This window comes from Somniosus microcephalus, chromosome 1 (assembly GCF_052327205.1).
Source record: "Somniosus microcephalus isolate GS21.2 chromosome 1, FLI_Smic_1.0, whole genome shotgun sequence".
Taxonomy (NCBI): Eukaryota; Metazoa; Chordata; class Chondrichthyes; order Squaliformes; family Somniosidae; genus Somniosus; species Somniosus microcephalus.
This window is the reverse complement of record NC_140987.1, coordinates 439,324,893-439,349,253: the sequence shown is the minus strand read 5'-3', so window position 1 is coordinate 439,349,253 and position 24,361 is coordinate 439,324,893. Positions and strand designations below refer to the sequence as shown.

At 46.3% G+C, this 24,361-nt stretch overlaps 1 protein-coding gene across 9 annotated transcripts in view; it reads right to left on the bottom strand.

The window, feature by feature from the left end:
* Positions 1–835: 835 nt before the first annotated feature.
* LOC147125333 (phosphatidylinositol-3-phosphate phosphatase MTMR1-like) overlaps positions 836–24,361 on the bottom strand; it is a 78,950-nt gene continuing 55,424 nt past the window's right edge. For all 9 annotated transcript variants that reach the window (XM_086001507.1, XM_086001491.1, XM_086001516.1 and 6 more), the window contains one exon: positions 836–4,090. In XM_086001507.1, the coding sequence (XP_085857633.1) occupies positions 3,929–4,090 (162 nt within the window). In that variant the 3' untranslated portion in view covers positions 836–3,928. The remainder of the gene's footprint in view (positions 4,091–24,361) is intronic.

Here is a 24,361-nt window from a genome sequence, read left to right as displayed (position 1 = left end):
TAACCAAACCTCAGGGGTGACTTTGGCACTGGACATTGGGGTCTTTTCAAACCTTCTCAAGAGGAACAGTATGTAATGGCAAACACACGCATGAAGACTTTGACGAAAAGGTTAACCTGAGGCAGCTTCTCATGGTATAGACAGTATGAGAGATGGGATGCAAGTCAAATACAATAAGGAAAATCAGTGATACATCTTGTGAGCTGGTGCCTGGTCCACGGTTAATTTTAAACCTTCCCCACACAATTTACTCTTATGTGGATTTTAAATAGCAATAGAAAATAGCACCTTACAATGAAATGTGCATGCTGCATGCCTACGCGTTTTTTATGTTGACATCTTTAGACTGCTGTTTCTATTAGTTCCACAGCTGTGTCACATCTGTTATGAATATTTCTCACTCTTGTACTTAACTAGCTCTGAAGTACACGGGCAGCAATGCAAAGCTAAACCCGGAGCAGATGGTGAGGGTTGAATGACGCAGGATTATGCAGTGTCAGCTGGTTTGGGAGCTCAGGCATGAAGCTATAATTCACCCTTGTACATTAAAATAACGAGGGAATGGTCAAGTTCCTTCAAGTTACAGCTGTTTACGATTGGGTGAGGTGTAGCGGAATTGGTCAAGAAGGAAGATGGACTGACTATGGGGAACAGCCACACAAATATTGTCTTCTGATGTGCAAAGGGGCAACTTTCAGAAAATACAGGAGGATGAAACAAGTGGTGCATAGAGAATTCAGCAAGATTGTCAAATTAAATGGATATTCAACTATTTAGTGAATATGGGAGAAAGAAAAGCTTAATTGTGCTGCAATTTAAAAAAGGAAACACTGCATAATTACTCAAAGGTTTATTGAATTTTTCCACAGGCTAATGCAGTATAGATATGAAGGTAGCAAACCAGTTCCCTGATCTGTCCCTTCAAAGGTAATAGATAATGGCATGTGTAAATTTTGGTTAGAATACAGCTGTCTTGTTTGTATAATTTCAGCTGTGATGTGACTTAGTAAACCATGTTGAACAACAAAACCCACCACAGTCGATGTAACTTTGTACCTCAGTGGCTTGTAATATTTGAATTGTAACCAAATTGAAAGTGCTGAATAAACTTGTACATAAAGCGGGTTTCTACTTATAATTACAAATAGTTTGGTCCTTTTTATTAGATTCATTCTGTTTCCTGTTTTAGGGCGTGATATCATTGCTGAAGATGTAAGTTAAGCTGTTCATTGCTGCATAAAATCGGAGTACCAGTAAAAAGAAAAAACCTTCTATTTAATATAGAGCCTTTCACATCCTCGGGGCGTCTCGAAGCACTTTACAGCCAACTAAATACTTCAGAAATGTAGTCACTGTTGCAATGCAGGGAAACGCGGCAGCCAATTTGCACAAAGCAAGCTCCCACAAACAGCAATGAATCAAATGGCCAGATATTCCATTTTAGTCATGTTGGTTGAGGGATAAATGTTGGCAGGACGCCGGGGATAACTCTCCTGCTCTTCTTCAAAAAGTGCCATGGGATATTTTACGTCCACCTGAGGGGGCAGACGGGGCCTCGGAGCATATACAATGTAATAAAGGCAAACACTTTCTACATTTAAATATATCACATGTTCACTACTAGAAGATAACACAATCACCATTTGTACTTCCAACTGTTAAAATGCTTTAAAAACGTATCACGCTTTTGTTTGTAACTTAACTCAGGACCTGCGCTACTTTAAAGCATTATTTATCTGCTTCAGAAACATGTACATTAGTGGCAATGTTGGCAGTGGGATTGCTAGTTTTCTTTGACACAGGACACAGGCAGCCAAAGTTGAAAAGCCGCAACACTACAGAAAGGTAAAAATTAACACTTGGTCATCCAGGAATTGTTATAGAACAGATAAGGCTTTGCTAGTCCAGACTGCAGCCACTTACAGCACTTGCCAAACAGAGGACAATCCTGTTATGGGCCAATACCAAGTTGGGTTTGGCATTAGGTCGCTGGCTCCAGGTGCTATTCAAACAGTCGGTTTTTGCACACTTAAAACATTAGTTCAGCTCTCTCCCATCAGAAACCCAATGTGTGGATTCAAATTCAGCTTTAGCCTATCTAAAGCCAAACCTCAGATGCTCATCTCAAATACAAAGTGCATCAAGTTCACACAGACATGGCTAAATGTACGTTGACTGGTTATTAAACAGTCTGGCCCATTTAGCTAATATTGTTAAAAATCATTTGATCAGAAAGTGACAGACAGGTTTCGGTCTGTGGTTAAAACCTGCAATTACTGTTTGGCCTCTGGTGAAAGATTTACTCTAAGTACTGAAAGACAAATACAAATCTTGTCAGAGCAGTCATAAAAATAATTCATGTAAAGTTTGAATTCTGCATCAGTGTAAAAGTAGAACGGACAAATCTACAGAACATCTCTTCATTTGATGAATAATTGGAATTAACATTTTTTAACCTCGCTATACTTTTCATCTGGTGCACAAATTCTGCATCAATCTTAAGTGTTAGTACCAAGGACACTTTCCTTCTTTGTGCAAATGAAAAGTCTTTCCTGGTTTCAAGAGGCTTGAATATGCTATCCTATGATGTTTGCAAATTATTTTTTGTAAAATCTTAGCAATCTTCACGATTATAAATAAATCGAACTGTCCAATTATGCTGCAGCATTCTCGACACAGGATGTCTTGATGTTTGAATCCCCCTTCGGTACTCAAAGTTATGCACTGAAAGGCACATATTGACCCTCTTCTCCAGGCAAGAAGAATACATCCACATTTAGAAGCGTGATCTTTTTTTAAAAATTATCAAACCGTGTTCCTGTCTTAACCACATTTCAGCTTTGTGCGTGTACTTCATGGGTGAGAATATGACTGGCAAGGTTTTGAAGATTAAGTCTTACAGGAAACTCTCGATTTACCGGCACCTAAATAACCGGAAATCTCTGTTAACCGGCAAAATTCAGGAGTAGCTTCAGGTAAGTTTTACTTCATATTAGTGGCCGTTCCTGGATCTGTGGCTGTGTAACTGGGGTTCCTGCATTTGTTGCTAAGCAACAGGGACGCTTGGTCTGTGGCTGGGGTTCCTGCACCTGTTGCTAAGCAACAGGGAAGCCTGGATTTGTTGCTGTGTACGGAGCTCTCGTACCTTTTAAACTGTACCTCTCTGTAATCCGGACTTTTTGATAAACCGGCACCACGCCGGTCCCGTCGGTGCTGGATAAAAAAGAGTTTCCTGTATATACATGAATGCACTGCCACCCAAGCCTTCAAAAATCCTTCTTGGAAGCTCCTGGAAAGTGTTTAAATTTATTTGCAAAGATGAGTTTAATGATGGGGAATGATAGAGCCATCTATGGGCACTATATAAAAATATACAGATTTTATTAAGGACAAGTTAAAATATTAACCGTAACGTTCCCTATCCAAAAACAAATATGGAACTTTTTTTTTGGGTTGTGACAGGATACCTGACCCCCCGACCCCGAATCACAGGTTCAAGTCCAAGATGGCCGACATTGGGCATGCTTTGGGCGAGGGGGGGGGGGTTAAAGGTCTAGCAGTTTGCTCATCAGTTGACTGCAAAGGAAACTTGGCACTGTGGTCCCTTGGCCAGATTCACACAGCAGATATGTATGCCTCCCCTTCCACTTACTGGCCAATTCCTGGAGTGGTACCACCAAAGTTTAGGCCGGATTGTACCGTGGCGCTCAAATTTACCCTTCCACTGAAGGTCTCGGCATCAGAATGAAGCGGCCATACAACAGGGGCAACCACACACAGGTTTACAAAACCTAAAAAAATGCAGCGAAGTATTGCATACACACACAGAAAAAAAAATCCATATTTACAGCTTTCAAGTATATGTTGCAGTCCTGCCAGTTGTAACTCCAATGACTGGGTACCAGCTAACCACGGCAGAAGGCGGGGTTCAGACAGTCGTCTGCACAGGTGACACTGAATGCGTGGGCGAAGCTCTTTCAGAGGAGGAGGACACCGCCAGATTGCTGACCTCACGCTGAAGCTCCTCGACTTTCTTCTGAAGCTCAGCCCGGATGCCGAGAAGCTCTTTACAATTCTGGTGTATTGGCACCTGTCACAGAAAAGTACAATGAGACCATCACTCAAACCAATTCAGATATACCCAGTCGCTGCTTTTTGCAAGGCTCAATAGTTCCCTGGTTCATAACTTAAAAGTTTTCTTCAATGGTCGATCAAACAGCGACGGGAGCTTGCATTTTAGTGGAGCAAGTGTCTCAAGACACTTTGACATCGGAGAGGCAGACAGCAACTAATTGTAGGGCTGATGAGCAAAACACTTGGTGGAAAAGATGGAGGAGGTTTTCGGTAAGTGGGGAGGGTAGTAGCAGCAAGACGAGGGGTTAAGGGAGAAAGCTCCAGAGAATATAGTGTGGAGGCATTTGTAAATCTCATTTTGGAAAAAATTAATCTGCAAAGCTTTAGTAAAGCCCGCCAGCACTCGTTTAAATTTGCAATTTTCTCAGAACCAAAAAGTCAGTAGGGACAAGAAGAACACTGGCAATTTAGATGATATTTGAAAAGAGATTCACCAAATAATCATGTTGAGACTCAAATCACTTCAGTTAAAATGCACCGAGGGAGCACCGGTGCCATGTTTATTATTTGTAGCCTGCAGGTGATGAGCAAAGCATCGCAAGACACTAAATCATCTCAGAAAGCCCACTGCATGAAGTCTATAAAGCCACAGGTAATAAATCCATCCCTGGCAACTCTCGTATCAAAGCCACCACTATTCCAGTTATCATAGAGTCTCGCCACACAGGAGGAGGACACTTGTCCCATCGTGTCTGTGCCGGCTCTTTGAAAGAGCTCTCCAATTAGTCCCACTCCCCCCTGCTCTTTCCCCACAGCCCTGCAATTTTATCCCCTTCAAGTATTTATCCAATTCCGTTTTGAAAGTTATTACTGAATCTGCTTCTATCACCCTTTCAGGCAGCGCATTCCAGATCACAACAAATTGCTGTGTTAAAAAAAAATCTCCTCATCTCAACTCTGGTTGTTTTGCCAATCACCTTAAATCTGTAATAACAGAAATCGCTGGGAAAAACTCAGCAGGCCAGGCAACATCCGTGGAGAGAGAAATAGAGTCAGCGTTTCAGGTTGAAACCCTTCGTCAGAACTGAGAAAAAAGCAGGAAATGAAACAGATTAAAAGGCCAGTTTGGGGGCTGGGAAATGGGGGAGGGGATGAAAGAACAAAAGGGAAGGTCGGAGAGGTGAAGAGACATTAAGAGATATTCAAGGGGAGACGAGATGGTAAGAGGACAGGTAAAGAGACAAAAGGTGTGAAATGCGCTGACAGATTGAGAGACAGCTGCCATGTGGGAGAGAAAAAAAAGGAAAAGGCACAAACCAAAAGTGTGGATAAAAAATATATAAAAATAATAGGGGCCGAGGTTATGATCTGAAATTGTTGAACTCGATATTGAGTCCGGAAGACTGTAAAGTGCCTAATCGGAAGATGAGGTGCTGTTCCTCGAGCTTACGCTGAGCTTCCGTGGAACAATGCAAGAGGCCGCGGACGGTGAGGTCTGAGTGGGAATAGAGCGGTGAATTGAAATGACAGGCGACCGGAAGCTCGGGGTCACCCTTACGGACTGAACGGAGGTATTCCGCAAAGCGGTCACCCAATCTGCATTTGGTCTCCTCTTAAATCTGTGTCCTCTAGATACCGACACTTCTGCCACTGGAAACAGTATCTCTTTATTTTACTCTATATAAAGTTACTATCTGCAAAGCCTTCATTCAGCCAGCCCAGTGTGGTAAACCACGTTCACTATCGTATCACTGTTAGTAGTTAGCACTGTTCACCACTGTTCGTTATAACTGTATCACTGACCACTATTGTATCACGGTACGAGGTCGCCTCTTGCCACACTGCTATACCTGGGATGACCACTGCCGACTCCGCCTTGGCTCCACCCACCAGGCCAGGTATAAAGGTGAGCGACTGGCTGGTATTCCTCCTGCTTGGATCGGATCACCCACGAGAGTGGGCTCTGTTATTTAGTCAATAAAAACCTTTAGTCACCTTCGTAACTCTTCGCCTTTTATTGGAGGAATTGATAGGTATATCAATTTTATTGACTAAATTTAATGATGTCCGACAACGAGTCACAACCGGCGGAGGAGCCACCAGCGCAGCTCCCAGGAGCACAGCCACACCAGCCAGCTTGGCTGCGAGCCCTCAGACCGCCGTACCTGGACCTGAACCCACGAGCAGCAAACTCAGACGCAGACTTTAAACACTGGCTGGTCTGCTTCGAATCATACCTGAGAGAATCCAGCGTCCCTCAGGCATCCAAACTAAGTGTCCTGCAGGCACAACTGAGCCCGAGAGTATACACTCTCATCGAGGACATGACTACCTACGAGACCGCCATCAACCTGCTGAAACAGAAGTACCGGACCCCGGTAAACTACATGTACGCTAGGCACCTCCTAAGATCACGGCCGCAACAGCCAGGAGAATCAGTAGCCGAATTCTCACAGGCGCTATATGCACTCGCCAGGAACTGTGACTTTAAATCGGTGTCGGCAGCCGAAAATACTGAAGATAATATCCGCGACGCATTCCTGAAAGGCCTACGGTCCGAGTACTCACGGCAAAGACTGCTGGAAGCTAAAGACCTCAGCATGGAAAAAGCTGAAGCCCTCGCTATCTCCCTGGAAGTGGCCCACCAAGATCAGGAAGCATTCACCAGGTACTGCTCGCGACCCTGGGACTCGGGCCCGACCCCTACCACAGCACCCTTCCCAGCGCCGCCCCCGGGACCTACCTCTGCGTCGGCGTCCCGGACCCGACCGGCCCCGCCACCCCCGGCACCGGCCCCGACATCGGGCATCCGCGATCGGGCCGCCGGCTGTTTTTTTTGTGGCCAGGAGAAGCACCCGAGGTCGCGCTGCCCAGCCAAGAACTCCATATGCAAAACCTGCCTGAAGAAAGGCCACTTCTCCAAGGCCTGCAGGAGCGGATCCTCAGAGGCCAGCAGTGCCGCATGCGAACTATGGGGGCGGCCATCTTTGTTTAGGGCAACTGAGGCCAGCATCCCCACACATGAGTCATGGGGGCGGCCATCTTTGATTAAGGCAACCGACCCCAATAGTGCCTCATGGGGCTCTACCTCGTGGGAAACGCCATTTTACTCACCACGCCCGACCGCCTCGCCCGCAGATGACAACGACTCGCTCAGCTACACACTAGCTTCCGTCACCCTGGACCAAGCCCGCCCGCACCATCTGTCCAAGTCAATGATGGACATCAAAGTGAACGGCCACGCCACGACCTGCCTGTTCGACAGCGGAAGCACGGAGAGCTTCATCCACCCAGACACGGTGAGCCACTACTCCCTCTCTGTCCTACCAACGCGCAGCCGAATCTCGATGGCATCGAGGTCCCACGCCACGGACATCAGCGGCTACTGTGTCGTGACCCTGTCGGTTAAGGGCACGGAGTATAAAAACTTTAAACTCCTCGTCCTCCCCCATCTCTGCGCTGCCGTCCTACTAGGGCTGGACTTCCAATCCCACCTCCAAAGCGTAACCCTAGCATACGGTGGACCCCTCCCCCCACTCACAGTCAACAACCAGCAAACGTTAAACCGCCCACCGCGTAACACCTGCAGCCTCTCCACCCTCAAGGTCCCGCCACCCTCTCTGTTTGCTAACCTTACCCCTGACTGCAAACCCGTCGCTACCAAGAGCAGGCGGTATAGCGCCGGGGACAGAGCCTTCATTAGCTCTGAGGTGCGGCGCCTCCTGAAAGAGGGCATTATCGAGGGGAGCAGCAGCCCCTGGCGTGCCCAGGTCGTAGTCGTAAAGACCGGCGATAAAAACCGCCTGGTCATCGACTACAGCCAGACCATAAACAGATATACCCAGCTGGACGCATACCCACTCCCCCGCATATCTGACATGGTCAATCAGATTGCACAGTATAAAGTATTCTCGACCATCGACCTGAAGTCGGCCTACCACCAACTCCCTATCCACCCTGAGGACCGCCAGTATACCGCCTTCGAGGCGAATGGGCGCCTATACCACTTCCTTAGGGTCCCCTTCGGTGTCACTAATGGGGTCTCGGTCTTCCAAAGGGAGATGGACCAGATGGTTGACCAGAACGAACTGCAGGCTACATTCCCCTACCTAGATAACGTCACTATCTGCGGCCGCGACCGGCAGGAACATGACGCGAATCTGGAGAAATTCCTCCGTACGGCCCAACGGCTGAACCTCACCTACAATAAGGAGAAATGCGTGTTTAACACCACGCGCCTTGCCATCCTCGGCTGCGTAGTGGAGAACGGAATCATCGGCCCCGACCCAGAAAGAATGCGCCCCCTCATGGAGCTACCCCTCCCCCACTGCCCTAAAGCACTTAGGAGAACCCTGGGGCTTTTCGCCTACTATGCCCAATGGGTACCCAATTACGCGGACAAAGCCAGACCCCTCCTGAAAGCCACTTCCTTCCCCCTCACGGAGGAGGCGTGCGCGGCCTTCTCCCTCATTAAGGGAGACATAGCCAAGGCCACGATGCATGCAGTGGACGAGTCCATCCCCTTTCAGGTGGAGAGCGACGCATCCGACTTCGCCTTAGCCGCCACCCTAAACCAGGAGGGGAGGCCAGTGGCCTTCTTCTCAAGGACCCTACAGGGCCCCGAGATCCGACATTCGTCGGTCGAGAAAGAGGCCCAGGCGATCGTGGAGGCAGTACGGCGCTGGAGGCACTACCTGGCAGGCAAACGATTTACCCTCCTCACCGACCAGCGTTCGGTGGCTTTCATGTTTAATAACAAGCTGAAGGGCAAAATCAAGAATGACAAGATTTTGAGATGGAGAATCGAGCTCTCCACCTACGATTATGAGATCTTGTACCGGCCAGGCAAGCTGAACGAATCCCCTGATGCCCTTTCACGAATGACATGCGCCAGCGCGCATATCAATAGGCTTCAGACCCTCCACGACCAGCTCTGCCACCCCGGAGTCACCAGACTCTACCATTTCATTAAGGCCCGCAACCTGACCTACTCCATCGAGGAGGTCAGGACCATGACCAGGAACTGCCAGACCTGTGCGGAGTGCAAACCGCACTTCTATAGGCCGGACCGAGCAAGCCTGATCAAGGCCACCCGCCCCTTCAAGCGCCTGAGCATCGACTTTAAGGGGCCCCTCCCGTCCTCTGACCGTAATGTGTACTTCCTCAACATCGTTGATGAGTACTCCCGTTTCCCCTTTGCCTTCCCCTGCCCCGACATGACCAGTAGCACGGTCATTAAGTGCCTGAATGCCCTCTTCGCCTTGTTCGGGTTCCCGAACTATATACACAGCGACCGGGGCTCCTCCTTCATGAGCGAGGAACTCCGGCAATTCCTCCTAGAGAGAGGTATTGCAGCAAGCAGGACCACCAGCTACAACCCCAGAGGTAACGGTCAGGTGGAAAGAGAGAACGCGACGGTATGGAAGGCCGTCCTCTTAGCCTTAAAGTCTAAGGGCCTCCCAACCTCCTGCTGACAAGAAGTCCTCCCGACAGCGCTGCACTCCATCCGGTCATTACTTTGCACGGCCACTAACACCACCCCCCATGAACGAATGTTCGTTTTCCCCAGGAAGTCGACTACGGGAACCACTCTACCAACCTGGCTGACCGCCCCGGGGCCGGTCTGGCTGCGGAAACACGTGAGGACCCATAAAACGGACCCCCTGGTCGAGAGGGTGAACCTCCTGCACGCCAACCCCCAGTACGCCTACGTGGCGTACCCAGACGGGCGGGAGGACACTGTCTCCCTACGAGACCTCGCACCCTCAGCCGATCCGGAAACACCGCCACCACCCCCCCCAACCTCAGTCCAGGTAGACGGCATGCCGGAACCCCACGAGCCCTCGCCGACCACGCAAACACCAGCATCAACACCGGATAAGGCACCAGCACCGGATAAGGCAACACCACCGCTGCGGCGATCGGAGAGGCTTACGAAGCCTCCGGACAGACTGACCTACCAGAATTGGTAGTACACTTCACCCCGCCGGACTTAATTCTAAACAAGGGGTGAATGTGGTAAACCACGTTCACTATCGTATCACTGTTAGTAGTTAGCACTGTTCACCACTGTTCGTTATAACTGTATCACTGACCACTATTGTATCACGGTACGAGGTCGCCTCTTGCCACACTGCTATACCTGGGATGACCACTGCCGACTCCGCCTTGGCTCCACCCACCAGGCCAGGTATAAAGGTGAGCGACTGGCTGGTATTCCTCCTGCTTGGATCGGATCACCCACGAGAGTGGGCTCTGTTATTTAGTCAATAAAAACCTTTAGTCACCTTCGTAACTCTTCGCCTTTTATTGGAGGAATTGATAGGTATATCACCCAGCAACTATTCTCCCTACAACCCCGCTACTCAAATATTATGTCTCGCGAAGCCCTGTTACAGAACTAAATCCAGAATTGTTAAATTCAGTACATTTGGAACTTGTGCGTGTATTGATTTTGCATAGAAACATAGAAGATAGGAGCAGGAGTAGGCCATTCGGCCCCTCAAGCCTGCTCCGCCATTCAACGAGATCATGGCTGATCAGCCAAATTCAGTACCCTGTCCCTGCCTTCTCCCCATATCCCTTGATCCCTTTAGCCTTAAGAAATATATCTAACTCCTTCTTGAATATATTTAATGAATTGGCCTCAACTGCCTTCTGTGGTAGAGAATTCCACAGGTTCACCACTCTCTGGGTGAAGAAATTCCTCCTCATCTCTGTCCTAAATGGCTTACCCCTTATCCTTAGACTGTGACCCCTGGTTCTGGACTCCCCTGCCATCGGGAACATCCTTCCTGCATCTAGTCTGTCCAGTCCTGTTAGAATTTTATAAGTTTCAATGAGATCCCCTCTCATTCTTCTAAATTCCAGCGAGTATAAGCCCAATCGACCCAATCTCTCCTCAAACGTCATTCCTGCCATCCCAGGATCAGTCTGGTGAACCTTCGCTGCACTCCCTCCATGGCAAGAACATCCTTCCTCAGATAAGGCGACCAAAACTGCACACAATACTCAAGGTGTGGTCTCACCAAGGCCCTGTACAACTGCAGCAAGACATCCTTGTTGCTGTACTCGAACCCTCCCGCTACGAAGGCCAACATACCATTTGCCTTCTTAACCGCCTGCTGCACCTGCATGCTTACCTTCTGATCCATGTCTGGCTGATCTGCAGACATTAATGTAGAGAAAGCTTACACGGTCTTCATTCTTCAAATGCTAGACAATCCCCATACGCCAAATTATAGACTAGCCTGGTGGGTTCTGGGGAAACCACATGAAAACGACATCATGCATCCTGCACTGTCCTATAGGGAAGATCTCCAGGGGCGGGTTAGTGGCCACCTATTACGTAGCTGCTTCCTGAGTGTCAGGGTGGCTCAGTTGGTAGCACCCTTGCTTCCGAGTCAGAAGGTTGTGGGTTCAAGTCCCTCTCCAGAGCACAAAAATCTAAAAAGGGAGCGCTGCACTGTCGGAAGTGCCGTCTTTCGGATGAGACGTTAAACCAAGGGCCAGTCTGCTCTCTCAGGTGGACGTAAAATATCCCATGCCACTTTTTGAAGATGATCAGGGGAGTTCTCCCTGGTGTCTTGGCCAACATTTATCCCACAAACAACATGACTAAAACAGATTATCCGATCATTACTATTTTGCTGTTTGTGGGAGCTTGCTGTGCGCAAATTGGCTGCCGCGTTTCCTACATTACAACAGTGACTACACTTCAAAAAGTACTTTATTGGCTGTAAAGCGCTTTGGGACATCCGGTGGTCATGAAAGGCGCTGTATAAAATGTAAGTCTTTCTTAGTGTAGGATGCACTCAAACATTCATTGTGCTATCTGCGGCTTTTTGCTTTTTGCTTTAGGCCCTTGTGTGATTTCCCCAGAACCCATCAAGCTCAGCTGTACTTTGGTGTCAAGGACTTGGATCAGTTGCAAATCAAACATGCATTTAGTGGCAATGTATTGAATTTATTCATTAGTCACAGGACCTGTGACCCAAACTATAACCTGGCAGTGACAGATGGATGGAATTGTTTATGTGAAGATGCCTTTATTTAAAAACTGGAGAACACGCAAGATACAAGCTCAGGGCCGTTTATGGACTGGAAGTTGCCAGGGCAGGGGGAGGGGGCAAAACCCATTTCTGGCAGGTTTCTGCCCCACTGGTGCAGCCACTGTGCACTCTCATGGATTGGGGTGGGGGGGGGGGGGTGCAGACTCTTTGTCCCCTCCCCCGACCTGACTTGGAGGTGTTCCCCCCTCCGTGGTCTCAGGGCAGCTCCGCTGGAAATCCTGTCAGATGTACTGCTCTAGTGATTCTGGGTCGCAGGAAGAGGGCAAATAGACAGTCACTCCCCGAGAGATCGATTTCCGTTCGATTTGGCGGCCTACCATCAAGGGTACTGCTCTACAGGGTGTGTTATCAACGGATCTTTGGCCAGACTGGCCCCTTGTTCACCACCCATAGAGTGGCAAGTTGGCTGGTCTGAAATCCTCCCACTCTCGCTGGGTGGGTGCCCCCCCCCCAACATGTTAATCACCGCGTCCCCAGGATATGGGACAAGGTCATGGCAGTACCAAAGCGGTGGACCGGAAGCAATAGTGCCACAGGAACTTCTAGCCTCTGTAATATCTATTTATCTTCAATCCATACACCACAGGAGGATACCAAAATAGTACAGATCTGAAGAGAGAAAAACTCTGCACAGGAGGCACAACACCAGTTGTCAGCATCGATCTGCCAAAGGATTTACTGTAGTTAAATCTAGACAGTAATGGTCCGTAAATATGTGAGGATCTCTCTGTGTATATGCTATGAATTGGAACCTAATTAAGCAATGCCCAGGAAGCAGCCACGGGACAGGTGGTATCACCCTTAACTTGCCCCTGCATGATGGTAACAGTGCAGTCAAAGATCGATTTGACTTTGCAATGCTTCATCACCCAGTTGCTTTTGCTGCTTGCACCATACGGAATGCTACATTGCTCCGTGCCAAAGATGTAACAATTCAGGGCTCTGCAAGCACCTTCCGAGTGAAATAAGAGACCACATGCACATCAACCTGCTCCGTTTTCCTATCTGTGATCAGTACATAGTTTCCTCAGACCCGATCAAGCTAGCCTCTACCCCTAGAGGGTGTGTAGAATGATGGAATCATAGAAGGTTACAGCACAGAAACAGGCCATTCTGTCCAGTACGTCCACTCTTCAAATGAGCCAGCATGTCTAACCCCATGCTCCTCCTCACTCCCCAATCACTGTGAAATCCCTCTTTTTCAAGCAACTATCTAATCGCCTTTTTAAAATAGTTGATGGACTCTGCTTCCACAACAGCTTGTGGTGCAGAATCCTGCATTCGAGCTAATCTGTCTAAAGGCAATTTTTTTCCTAATCTCTAATTTTACATCCTCTCGTTATCACCCTGCCAATCAGTGGAAACAATCTACTCACCTCATCATAACCCTGAGGAACTCTACCGGGTCACCCCTTAACCGCACCTCTACCGTGAAAAATGTCTTAACATCTTTTTTAACAGCATAGGGCGCAGAAAAAAAAACCCCCGTCTCTAACATCTCATAAATTGTACAAAAAGAAAAAAAAAGTTGCTTCGTTCTACGAGCAATATTTAAAATGATCGTGGAACTCTCCACACCCAGCTCCATTGGGAATGAAGACCACCAATACATGTCTCGGGTCCCGCCAACGCCACGTTACAAGCGGCGGGGAGGGGGGGGGGGGTGCAAAAAGCAGCAATGCCAACTGGCCGTTTCCCTTCTCTCGAGGAAGCTCTTCACACTTGGTAGATTCCCAGATAGCTCGGGTTGAGGCGGCAAGCTCACTAAACCCAAGTCCAACCTGTCCAGCGCAACCGGTTAATCCACTAACTGAAAACGCTGCCTTTCTCCCATTTGTCGATAAGTGTCAGCATTGTGAGACTTTCAATGACTGCGATATTATATATACACACTGAAGAGTCCGCAGGCTGTGCAGCTGCCACCAGCCAGTCTGAATGTGTTTGGCGAGTCTGGTCTCATGCATATAGATGAAGCATTCATGGACCAAGATCTACGCATTCAATAGTTAGATACATGTACAGTGCATTTCCATGCACTTAAAAAGATTAAAAACTCTTGGATAATTTAATCGAGGGCTATAAAAGTTAAGGCATTTGCGGCAGTGATTAACTGAGAGCCAACATCTAAATATAAAGACAAAGTCATTTTAGCAGCTACTTTCTTTACTGCAATGCAGATTATCTGGAGAGTGCTGAAAAAACACGATGGTGCAAATGGATATTTAGTACAAGAAGTTGCAGTTAGCAGTTTACTTTATTACTTCCATACTAAATAGGTATGCCACGAAGATGGTTTTAAAAAAAGGTTTATAAAAATCAAGCAATTAAAAAAAATCACGACCAGATCCTCCAGAATCAGTCTAACATATATTTTTTAAATGATGGTGATTATCAGCTGCCAATAATCTTCGAGCTGTGAACTGTCCTCCTAAACAGAGCCTCTGAATAAGTTATTGTCTTAAAACAAACAGCAACTGGGAGAGCTGTAAGAGGATCCGCCTGGCCCTGGTACAGACTGCTGCATACTGAGCAGCAGTTACATCAGCCCTCTGACCTCCCTGCCCCAACCACCAGGCCTGAAGCAGGCTCTGTACTAATGAGAAAAGCAGGCCTACAATGGGTGACATTAATCCCAAACAGTCAACGATTTCTTTACATTATTAAAAAGAAATACATGGAAATTAGTGCAGAAACAAGCCCGGCAACCTAACCAGTCCGTGTTGATGTTTATTCTCCACACGAGGAGTGTCCTAATCCCGTGCACCCACCCTGTTTCCTTGTCCCTTTAGTCCCCCTTTCCTTCAACTACCTATCTAACCTATTCTTAAATGTTGGCATGGACTCGGTTTCAATCACTAACTCCGATGGTGCATTCCACAGTCTCCCAATCTTCTGGGGGAAAAAAAGTTTCTCCTGCTTTCTGTCCTAAATCTCTTGCATTTAACCTTATATCTATGTCCCAGAATAAGGGGTCGGCCATTTAGGACTGAGATGAGGAGAAATGTCTTCACTCGGAGGGTGGTGAATCTTTGGAATTCGCTACCCCAGAGGGCTGTGGATGCTCAGTCGTTGAGTATATTCAGGACAGAAATCAATAGATTTTTGAATATTAAGGGAATCAAGGGATATGGGGATAGTTCAGGAAAGTGGAGATGAGGTAAAAGATCAGCCATGATCTTATTGAATGGCGTAGCAGGCTCGAGGGGCCAAATGGCCGACTCCTGCTCCTATTTCTTATGTTCTTATGTCCCCTCGTTCTAGACCCTCAATCACTGCAGTCTGTTTTTATTTACGCTGTCCCATCCCTTTATAATTGCAAACACCACTCTCAAATTACCCTGTATTCTCCTGTTTCAACAAAAGCAGCCCCAATTTTTCAAATCTTTCTTCATATTTATACTTCCTCATACCAGGCAGCATCCTAATGAATTTGCACTGTACCCTCTCTATTGCCTCAACATCCTGCCTCTCTGTAACATCGCCCGTCTCCGCCCTTACCTCAGCTCATCTGCTGCGGAAACCCACATCCATGCCTTTGTTACCTCTAGACTTGACCATTCCAACCCACTCCTGGCTGGCCTCCCACATTCCACCCTACATAAACTTGAGGTCATCCAAGACTCGGCTGCCCGTGTCCTAACTCGCACCAAGTCCCGTTCGCCCATCACCCCCTGTGCTCGCTGGCCTACATTGGTTCCCGGTTAAGCAAAGCCTCAATTTTAAAATCAGAGTGACTGCTGCCAACGAACTAGAAGCTGCTGCCAACAACCAGAAGCTGTGCAGAAGCGTTCTGTGCATTAATCTGGAAGCCGATATCAATGATGTTTCTGCTTTCCCCCCCACCCCCCGACCCAAAGGCCTGCTCCATGTTCCCGGCATTTTCCCCCCCCCACTCTGTATTTTTTCTGCGAGACCCGAAGGTCCGCTCCGTATTCCAGGCATTTTTTTCCCCTGGACCCCGTGTGTCCTGAAGCGAACAACCAAAACAACCAGACAGCACATGCTCAACTACTTCCGGTTCGTTGGCAGCAGTCGCGTCCTTTTAAAATTCTCATCCTTGTTTTCAAATCCCTTCATGGCCTCACCCCTCCCCATCTCGGTAATCTCCTCCAGCTGTTTATGCCCTAAGCTCTAGAATTCCCTCCCTAAACCTCTCCGCCTCTCCTTCCTCCTTTAAGACGCTCCTTAAAACCTACCTCTTTGACCAAGCTTTTGGTCACCTGCCCTAATTTCTCCTTTTGTGGCTCGGTGTCAAATGTTGTTGGATAATCGCTCCTGTGAAGCGCCTTGGGACGTTTTACTGCATTAAAGGCGCTATATAAATACAAGTTGTTGATGTTCCGATAGTATGAAACCCAAAACTGTACACAGGACTTCAACTGTGGTCTTACTAAGATATTATATAGATTTACCACAACATATCGGCTTATATTCTATACCTCTTCCCATAAAACCCAGTACTTCATTAGCTTTTTTATGGTCCTATCCACTTGTGGTGCTGCTTTAAATGTCGTGAACCTAAATCTCCAAATCCCTCTGCTCTTCCACATCACACAGCTTTCCCCCATTCAAAGGATAATTATGGTTTTTTTAACCAAAATGTACCACCTCACATTTGCTGCCATTGAATTCCATCGGCCACTTTGCTCATTTCATTATCTTATCGATATCCCCCTTGGAGCTTCCTTTGATCTTCGGGATTACTTACTATGCCTCCAGTTTTAGTATCAGCTACAAATCTGGACACCACTCCCTCTAAGCCCTATATCCAAATCATTGATGTACACAGTGAACAGAAGAGGTCCCAGAACAGAAGCTGGTGGGTCACCACTACCCACTTGCAAACCACTCTGAGAAACTGCCCTTATCACATTGCGGTTTGTGGGAGCTTGCTGTGCGCAAATGGCTGCCGCGTTTCCCACATTACAACAGTGACTACACTTCAAAAGTACTTCATTGGCTGTAAAGCGCTTTGAGATGTCCAGTGGTCGTGAAAGGCGCTATATAAATGCAAGTCTTTCTTTTCTTTAACTCATACTCTCCGTTTTGTCCCTTCTAATCCGTTTTTAATCTATTTTGCTGCTACTCCCTAATTCTATACGCGTACCTTAATCTTCTCCAATAGCCTGCATGGTACCTTGTTATCCTTGCGTACACCATATCTGTCACCACCTCAAAAGATATATATTATATATGAGTCCTAATGTAAAGGAAATTGTATATATGACACAGAATCACTATCGGTGAATATATATAAGGAAATATAACCACTGTGGGTGGAATGTGTAGAAGGTATATATAACAAATTATAGGAAACAGAATGTGGGTCTCTTCCTTCCATCTCCCCATCATCCAAAAACCCACTTCATGCTTTCATCAACTAGAGGTTTGGCTTCTTTAATGCTCCGCTAACTGGCCTCCTTGTCCCAATCCTCCAAAAGCTTCAACTCATTCAAAACCCAGCAGTCCACATCCTCACCACACAACGTCCCACACACCCATTCTCTTCAAACTCCACTAGTCGTCGATACCCCAAATAAGGCAAAATTCTCACCCTTGCTTTCAAATCCCTCCATGGCCTCGCTCACCCGACTTTAACAATCTCTCCCTGCCTTGCATCTCCGCATATACCCTCCACTCCTCTAACAACATGCGTCTCCTAATCCCCTGCTCTACAATGAAAGGAGGTCGGTCAGCCACTACGCTCCTGCTCTCTGGGACTTGCTGCTCAGTCCCTTTCACCTCACCCCCTTCCAAAAATCTGAAAACACTTCTCTTTGACCATGCCTTTAATCCCTCGCCCCCAGCCCTCTCCAGGTTCCTTTTATACTCGTTATCCATAGTTTTGTCCTCCTAATGTAAAGGGCTTTGAGATGTCCTCTGCATGAGAAGTGCAGTGGAAAAGCTATGTTTGGCTGTTTGCCTTTATTTCCAGGGCCCCTCTATCTACATTGTGAAATGAGGCCTCTGTTTGTCTGAAGACTGGCTAGAAAGGCTGTTTTCTTGACATCGGAGGATCAGCATTCCGAAGATTGACATGGATATGGCCAGCTCACGTTTGGTGAAGTGTCCAATGTTTGCATTACATGCTAAACATGATTTAGAAGCACATTTCAAACAAGTGAAATTCTGTTACTTTGTACAAACATACAGCTCTAACAAGTTAAGTGCATTCATTTTCTTCAGTGACTGCGGGATTCTTTTACTGAAGCGTCCTTTTACATTCCTCAAGCTATACAATCGTTTTATTTTACGTCGCACTTCAAGGTATCGACACAAATGAGAATCTGTTTGCAAAAGTGACATTTCAGGATTATTCAGCATTTAGTTCTGTGTTTCTGATCAAATTGTGTAGACTTAGTTGAAATTCTCCGCAGATGGTAAAATATCTTTCTTGATGCCGACAGTGTCTAACTTTTTAAAAAATTAATTCATGGGATGTGGGCGTCGCTGGGAAACCCAGCATTTATTGCCCATCCCTAATTGCCCTTGAGAAGGTGGTGGTGAGCTGCCATCTTGACAACTGAGTGTCTTGCTAGGCCATTTCAGAGGGCAGTTAAGAGTCAACCACATTGCTGTGGGTCTGGAGTCACATATAGGCCAGACCGGGTATGGACAGCAGATTTCCCTCCCTAAAAAAGGACATGAGTGAACTAGATGGGTTTTTACCATGATCCAGTAGTTTCATGGTCACCATTATGGATACTAGTTTTTTACTCCAGATTTAATTATTTAACTGAATTTAAATTTCCCAGCTGCCATGGTGGTATTAGTCCAGGCCTCTGGATTACTCGCCCAGTAACATAACCACTATGTTACCGTTCCCGGTGTCACGGCATCGCGAAGAAGGAACTGCAATTAAAAGTGCTCAATTTCCTCCTGCTAGCACGATTTGATCTTGTTTTAAAGAGAGCATTTAGAAATGGTGTCAGCCATTAACAATTTTTGCTGATAGTTAGAAGGGCGATATCGTTTGTTAAGCCAATGTATGCAGAATATACCAGTTTGCAAGATTAACCACCTGTAGCAAAAGCCAGAGTGGATTTTAAAGTTGGAGTACATTGGAGCAAAAGAGGAGTCGGTGTTAACAGTGCCCTAGGAAAGATAACTAAATAAAGTCCCGAGAACTGAAATTAAAACAGAAAATGCTTAGCAGGTCTTGTCACCATCCGAAAAGGAAAAAGACAGGTTAATGATGAAAGGTCACCGACCTGAAACGTTAACTCTGTTTCTCTCTCCACAGATGCTGTCTGACCTGCCGAGTTATTTCCAGCATTTTCTGTTTTTATTTCAGATTTCCAGCATCTGCAGTATTTTGCATTTGTTTTGATGTTTTGGGCGTTAAATTAGAGGGATTGATTTAATTTAAATCCAATTAATTAAAGGGGATACTAGCATCTAAAATCGGGCAGAGGGTGTCCATAACTAACAATAAAAAATGTAATTAATTACATAGAATGGAGCAGGTGATGTGTTACTGTTGCGAGATGTGGGAGCCGGTGGACCCCATTGAGGCTCACGGTGATTACGTCTGGTGACAAGTGTCTGCTGCTACAGGAACTCCAGCTCCGTGTTGATGAGCTTGAGTCTGAGCGTCAGACACTGCGACACATCAGGGAGGGGGAGAAGTACCTGGACTCTGTATCAGGAGGTGGTCACACCTATGAAGTTAATTAATTCAGATTACATAAATTTAAAACAGAAATAGACAGTTTCCTAGAAGTAAAGGGAATTAAAGGTTACGGGGAGCGGGCAGGAATTTGGACATGAGTCTAGGTTCGGATCGGTCATGGCCCTGTGGGTAGCGGAGCGGGCCCAGGGGCCGTGTAGCCTGATCCTGCTCCTATTTCGTGTGTCTAATTCTGTTAGATTCAGGAGATGGTTCTGTGATAGTGGATTGGCGGTTAGGATCAGATCAGCCATGATCTTATTGAATGGCGGAGCAGGCTCGAGGGGCCGATTGGCCTACTCCTGCTCCTATTTCTTATGTTCTTATGTAGCCCATGGTCAGGGACAGGATGGTGTGACTACGAGTGAGGCAGGTACGGGGATCCAGGAGGTAGAGCTGGAGGAGCCGCAGCCCTTGCTCTTGTCCAACAGGTTCGAGGTTCTTACTCCCTGTGGGGACAGGAGCAGGGACTGCAGGGAGGATGAGCAACCTGGCCACAGCACCGTGGAACGGGGGGCCATTCAAGAGGGGGGAGTAAATAGAAATGTTGTAGTGGTAGGGGATAGTATTATTAGGGGGATAGATAGAGTTCTCTGCAGCCGAGAGCGAGAGTCCCGAAGGCTGTGTTGCCTACCCGGTGCCAGGGTTAAGGACATCTCCTCTGGGCTGGAAAGAAACTTGCAGTGGGAGGGGGTGGATCCAGTTGTTGTGGTCCATGTTGGTACAAACAACGTAGATAGGACTAGGAAGCCGGTTCTGTTAAAGGAGTATGAGCAGCTAGGGGTCAAATTAAAAAACAGAACCTCAAGGGTAATAATCTTCTGGATTATTACCTGAGCCACGAGCGAATTTGGCTAGGACAAATAAAATTAGAGAGTTAAATGCGTCACTCAAAGACTGGTGTGGGAGAAATGGGTTTTGCTTCCTGGGACACTGGCACCAGTACTGGGGCAGGAGGGAGCTGTTCCGTTGGGACGGGCTTCACTTGGCCAGTGCTGGGACTAGAGTCCTGGCGGATCATATAACTAGGGCTGTAGAGGGGGCTTTAAACTAACTAGTGGGGGGGAGGTTCCTAGAGAGCAAATAATAAAAATGACAACAGAGAAGGTCATAGACTTAGGTAGCAGTGGGGAAATTAAAAACCAGAACGTGTCAGGAAGGGGCAGAAGGTATGGAGTAAAAGGTAAAGTAATAAAAAGGGCAAAAGCAGGAACGAAGTGTCACAAAATATATTTGAAAGTTCTCTATCTGAATGCACATAGCATTCGTAACAAAATAGACGAGTTAATGGCACAAATAACTACATATGGGTATGATCTTGTGGCCATTACAGAAACATGGCTGCAGGGTGACAATGCCTGGGAATTAAACATACCAGGTCATTTAACGATCAGGAAGGACAGGCAGGAAGGAAGGGGAGGTGGGGTGGCTATGTTAATAAAGGAAGGAATCACTGTAATACAGAGAAATGATATTGGGTCAAAAGATCAGGATAATGAAACAGTTTGGGTGGAGATAAGGAATAATAAGGGGAAAAAAACACTAGTGGGCGTAGTCTATAGGCCTCCGAACAGTGGCAACTCTGTTAGACGGAGTATCAATCAAGAAATAGTTGAGGCTTGTAATAAGGGAACATCTATAATTATGGGGGATTTTAACTATCATATTAATTGGACAAATCAAATTGGGCAGGGCTGCCTTGAGGATGAGTTCATTGAGTGTATTAGGGATGGGTTTCTTGATCAGTATGTAACTGAACCGACCAGGGGGCAAGCAACCTTAGAGCTGGTCCTGTGTAACGAGAGAGGATTAATTAAAAATGTCCTAGTAAAGGATCCCCTTGGAATGAGTGACCATAACATGGTTGAATTCCATATTCAATTAGAGGGTGTGAAGGTTGGGTCTCAAACAAGCGTGCTAAGCTTGAATAAAGGAGACTATGAAGGTATGAGAGCGGAATTGAGTAGAGTGGATTGGGAAAATAGATTAAAGGGTAAGACGATACATGATCAGTGGTGTACATTTAAGGAGTTATTTTACAACTTCCAAAAAAAATATATTCCACTGAGAAGAAAAGGGCGTAAAAGAAAAGACAGCCATCCGTGGCTAAGTAAAGAAATTAAGGATAGTATTCGACTAAAAACAAGGGCATATAAGGTAGCCAAATCTAGTGGGAGGATAGAGGATTGGGAAAACTTTAAAAGACAGCAAAAAATAACAAAAAGATTGATTAAGAAAGGGAAGATAGATTATGAAAGTAAATTAGCAAAAAATATAAAAACAGATAGCAAGAGTTTTTATAGTTATATAAAAAGAAAAAAGGGTGGCTAAAGTAAATGTTGGTCCCTTAGAGGGTGAGACAGGGAAATTAATGGTGGGAAATATGGAGATGGCAAAAACACTGAATGAATATTTTGTATCAGTCTTTACAGTAGAGGACACTAAGAATATCCCAACACTGGACAAACAGGGGGCTATGGGGGGGGGAGGAGCTAAACACGATCAAAATCACTAAGGAAGTGGTACTCGGTAAAATAATGGGACTCAAGGCGGATAAATCACCTGGACCTGATGGCTTACATCCTAGGGTCTTGAGGGAAGTGGCGGTAGGGATTGTGGATGCATTAGTAATAATTTTCCAAAACTCCCTGGACTCAGCAAAGGTCCCGGCAGACTGGAAAACTGCTAATGTAACACCCTTATTTAAAAAGGGCAGTAGACAGAAGGCTGGAAACTATAGACCTGTTAGCCTAACATCTGTGGTAGGTAAAATTTTGGAGTCAATTATTAAGGAGACAGTAACAGGACATTTGGATAATCATAATTTAATAGGACAAAGTCAGCATGGTTTTATGAAGGGGAAGTCATGTTTGACAAATTTGCTGGAGTTCTTTGAGGAAGTAACATATAGGGTGGATAAAGGGGAACCAGTGGACGTAGTGTATTTAGACTTCCAAAAGGCATTTGACAAGGTGCCACACAAAAGATTATTGCTTAAGATAAAAAAAATCACAGGATTGGGGGTAATATTCTGGCATGGATAGAGGATTGGCTATCTAACAGAAGGCAGAGAGTTGGGATAAATGGTTCATTCTCAGACTGGCAATCAGTAACTAGTGGTGTTCCGCAGGGGTCAGTGCTGGGTCCCCAACTCTTTACAATCTATATTAACGATTTGGAGGAGGGGACCGAGTGTAACATATCAAAGTTTGCAGATGATACTAAGAGGGGAGGGAAAGTAGTGAGTGAGGAGGACATAAAAAACCTGCAAGGGGGCATTGACAGGCTAAGTAAGTGGGCAGAGATTTGGCAGATGGAATACAATACTGGAAAGTGTGAGGTTATGCACTTTGGCAGGAAAAATCGTAGAGCAAGTTATTATCTTAATGGCAAGAAACTGGAAAGTACTGAAGTACAAAGGGATCTGGGGGTCCTGGTGCACGAAACTCAAAAGGTTAGTATGCAGGTGCAACAAGTGATTAAGAAGGCCAATGGAATGTTGGCTTTCATTGCTAGGGGGATAGAATATAAAAATAGGGAGGTATTGCTTCAGTTGTACAAGGTATTGGTGAGACCGCACCTGGAATACTGCATACAGTTTTGGTGTCCATACTTAAGAAAAGACATACTTGCTCTCGAGTCAGTCCAAAGAAGGTTCACTCGGTTAATCCCGGGGATGAGGGGATGGACATATGAGGAGAGGTTGAGTAGATTGGGACTCTACTCATTGGAGTTCAGAAGAATGAGAGGCAATCTTATTGAAACATGTAAGATTGTGAAGGGGTTGGATCGGGTGGATGCGGGGAGGATGTTCCCGATGATGGGTGAAACTAGAACTAGGGGGCATAGTCTTAGAATAAGGGGCTGCTCTTTCAAAACTGAGATGAGGAGGAACTACTTCACTCAGAGGGTGGTAGGTCCATGGAATATGCTGCCCCAAAAAGCTGTAGAAGCTACATCATTACATAAATTTAAAACAGAAATAGACAGTTTCCTAGAAGTAAAGGGAATTAAGGGTTACGGGGAGCGGGCAGGAATTTGGACATGAGTCTAGGTTCGGATCGGACATGGCCCTGTGGGTAGCGGAGCGGGCCCAGGGACCATGTAGCCTGATCCTGCTCCTATTTCGTGTGTCTAATTCTGTTAGATTCAGGAGATGGTTCTGTGATAGTAGATTGGCGGTTAGGATCAGATCAGCCATGATCTTATTGAATGGCGGAGCAGGCTCGAGGGGCCGATTGGCCTACTCCTGCTCCTATTTCTTATGTTCTTAAATTTCTAAACAGATATTTGAGGCAAAGCAAATAAAATGTGTGTCGAAGGTTAACTTGAAGCGTCCGTCTGCCTGATACATTAACCCGTCTTTTTCAGTTACTGCATTCCCAGTGGTTTGTGTTTTTAAACAGTTGCCAGTTTGCCAGGCATTTTTCCTTTCTTCCTCATCCAGGAACTGGTTAATGACACCCACTTAATCTGGGAAACTGATTCCAGCAGCTTACTTCAATCACTTGCAGCATTCCATTCCGGCCAGCGTGATTCTTTCACT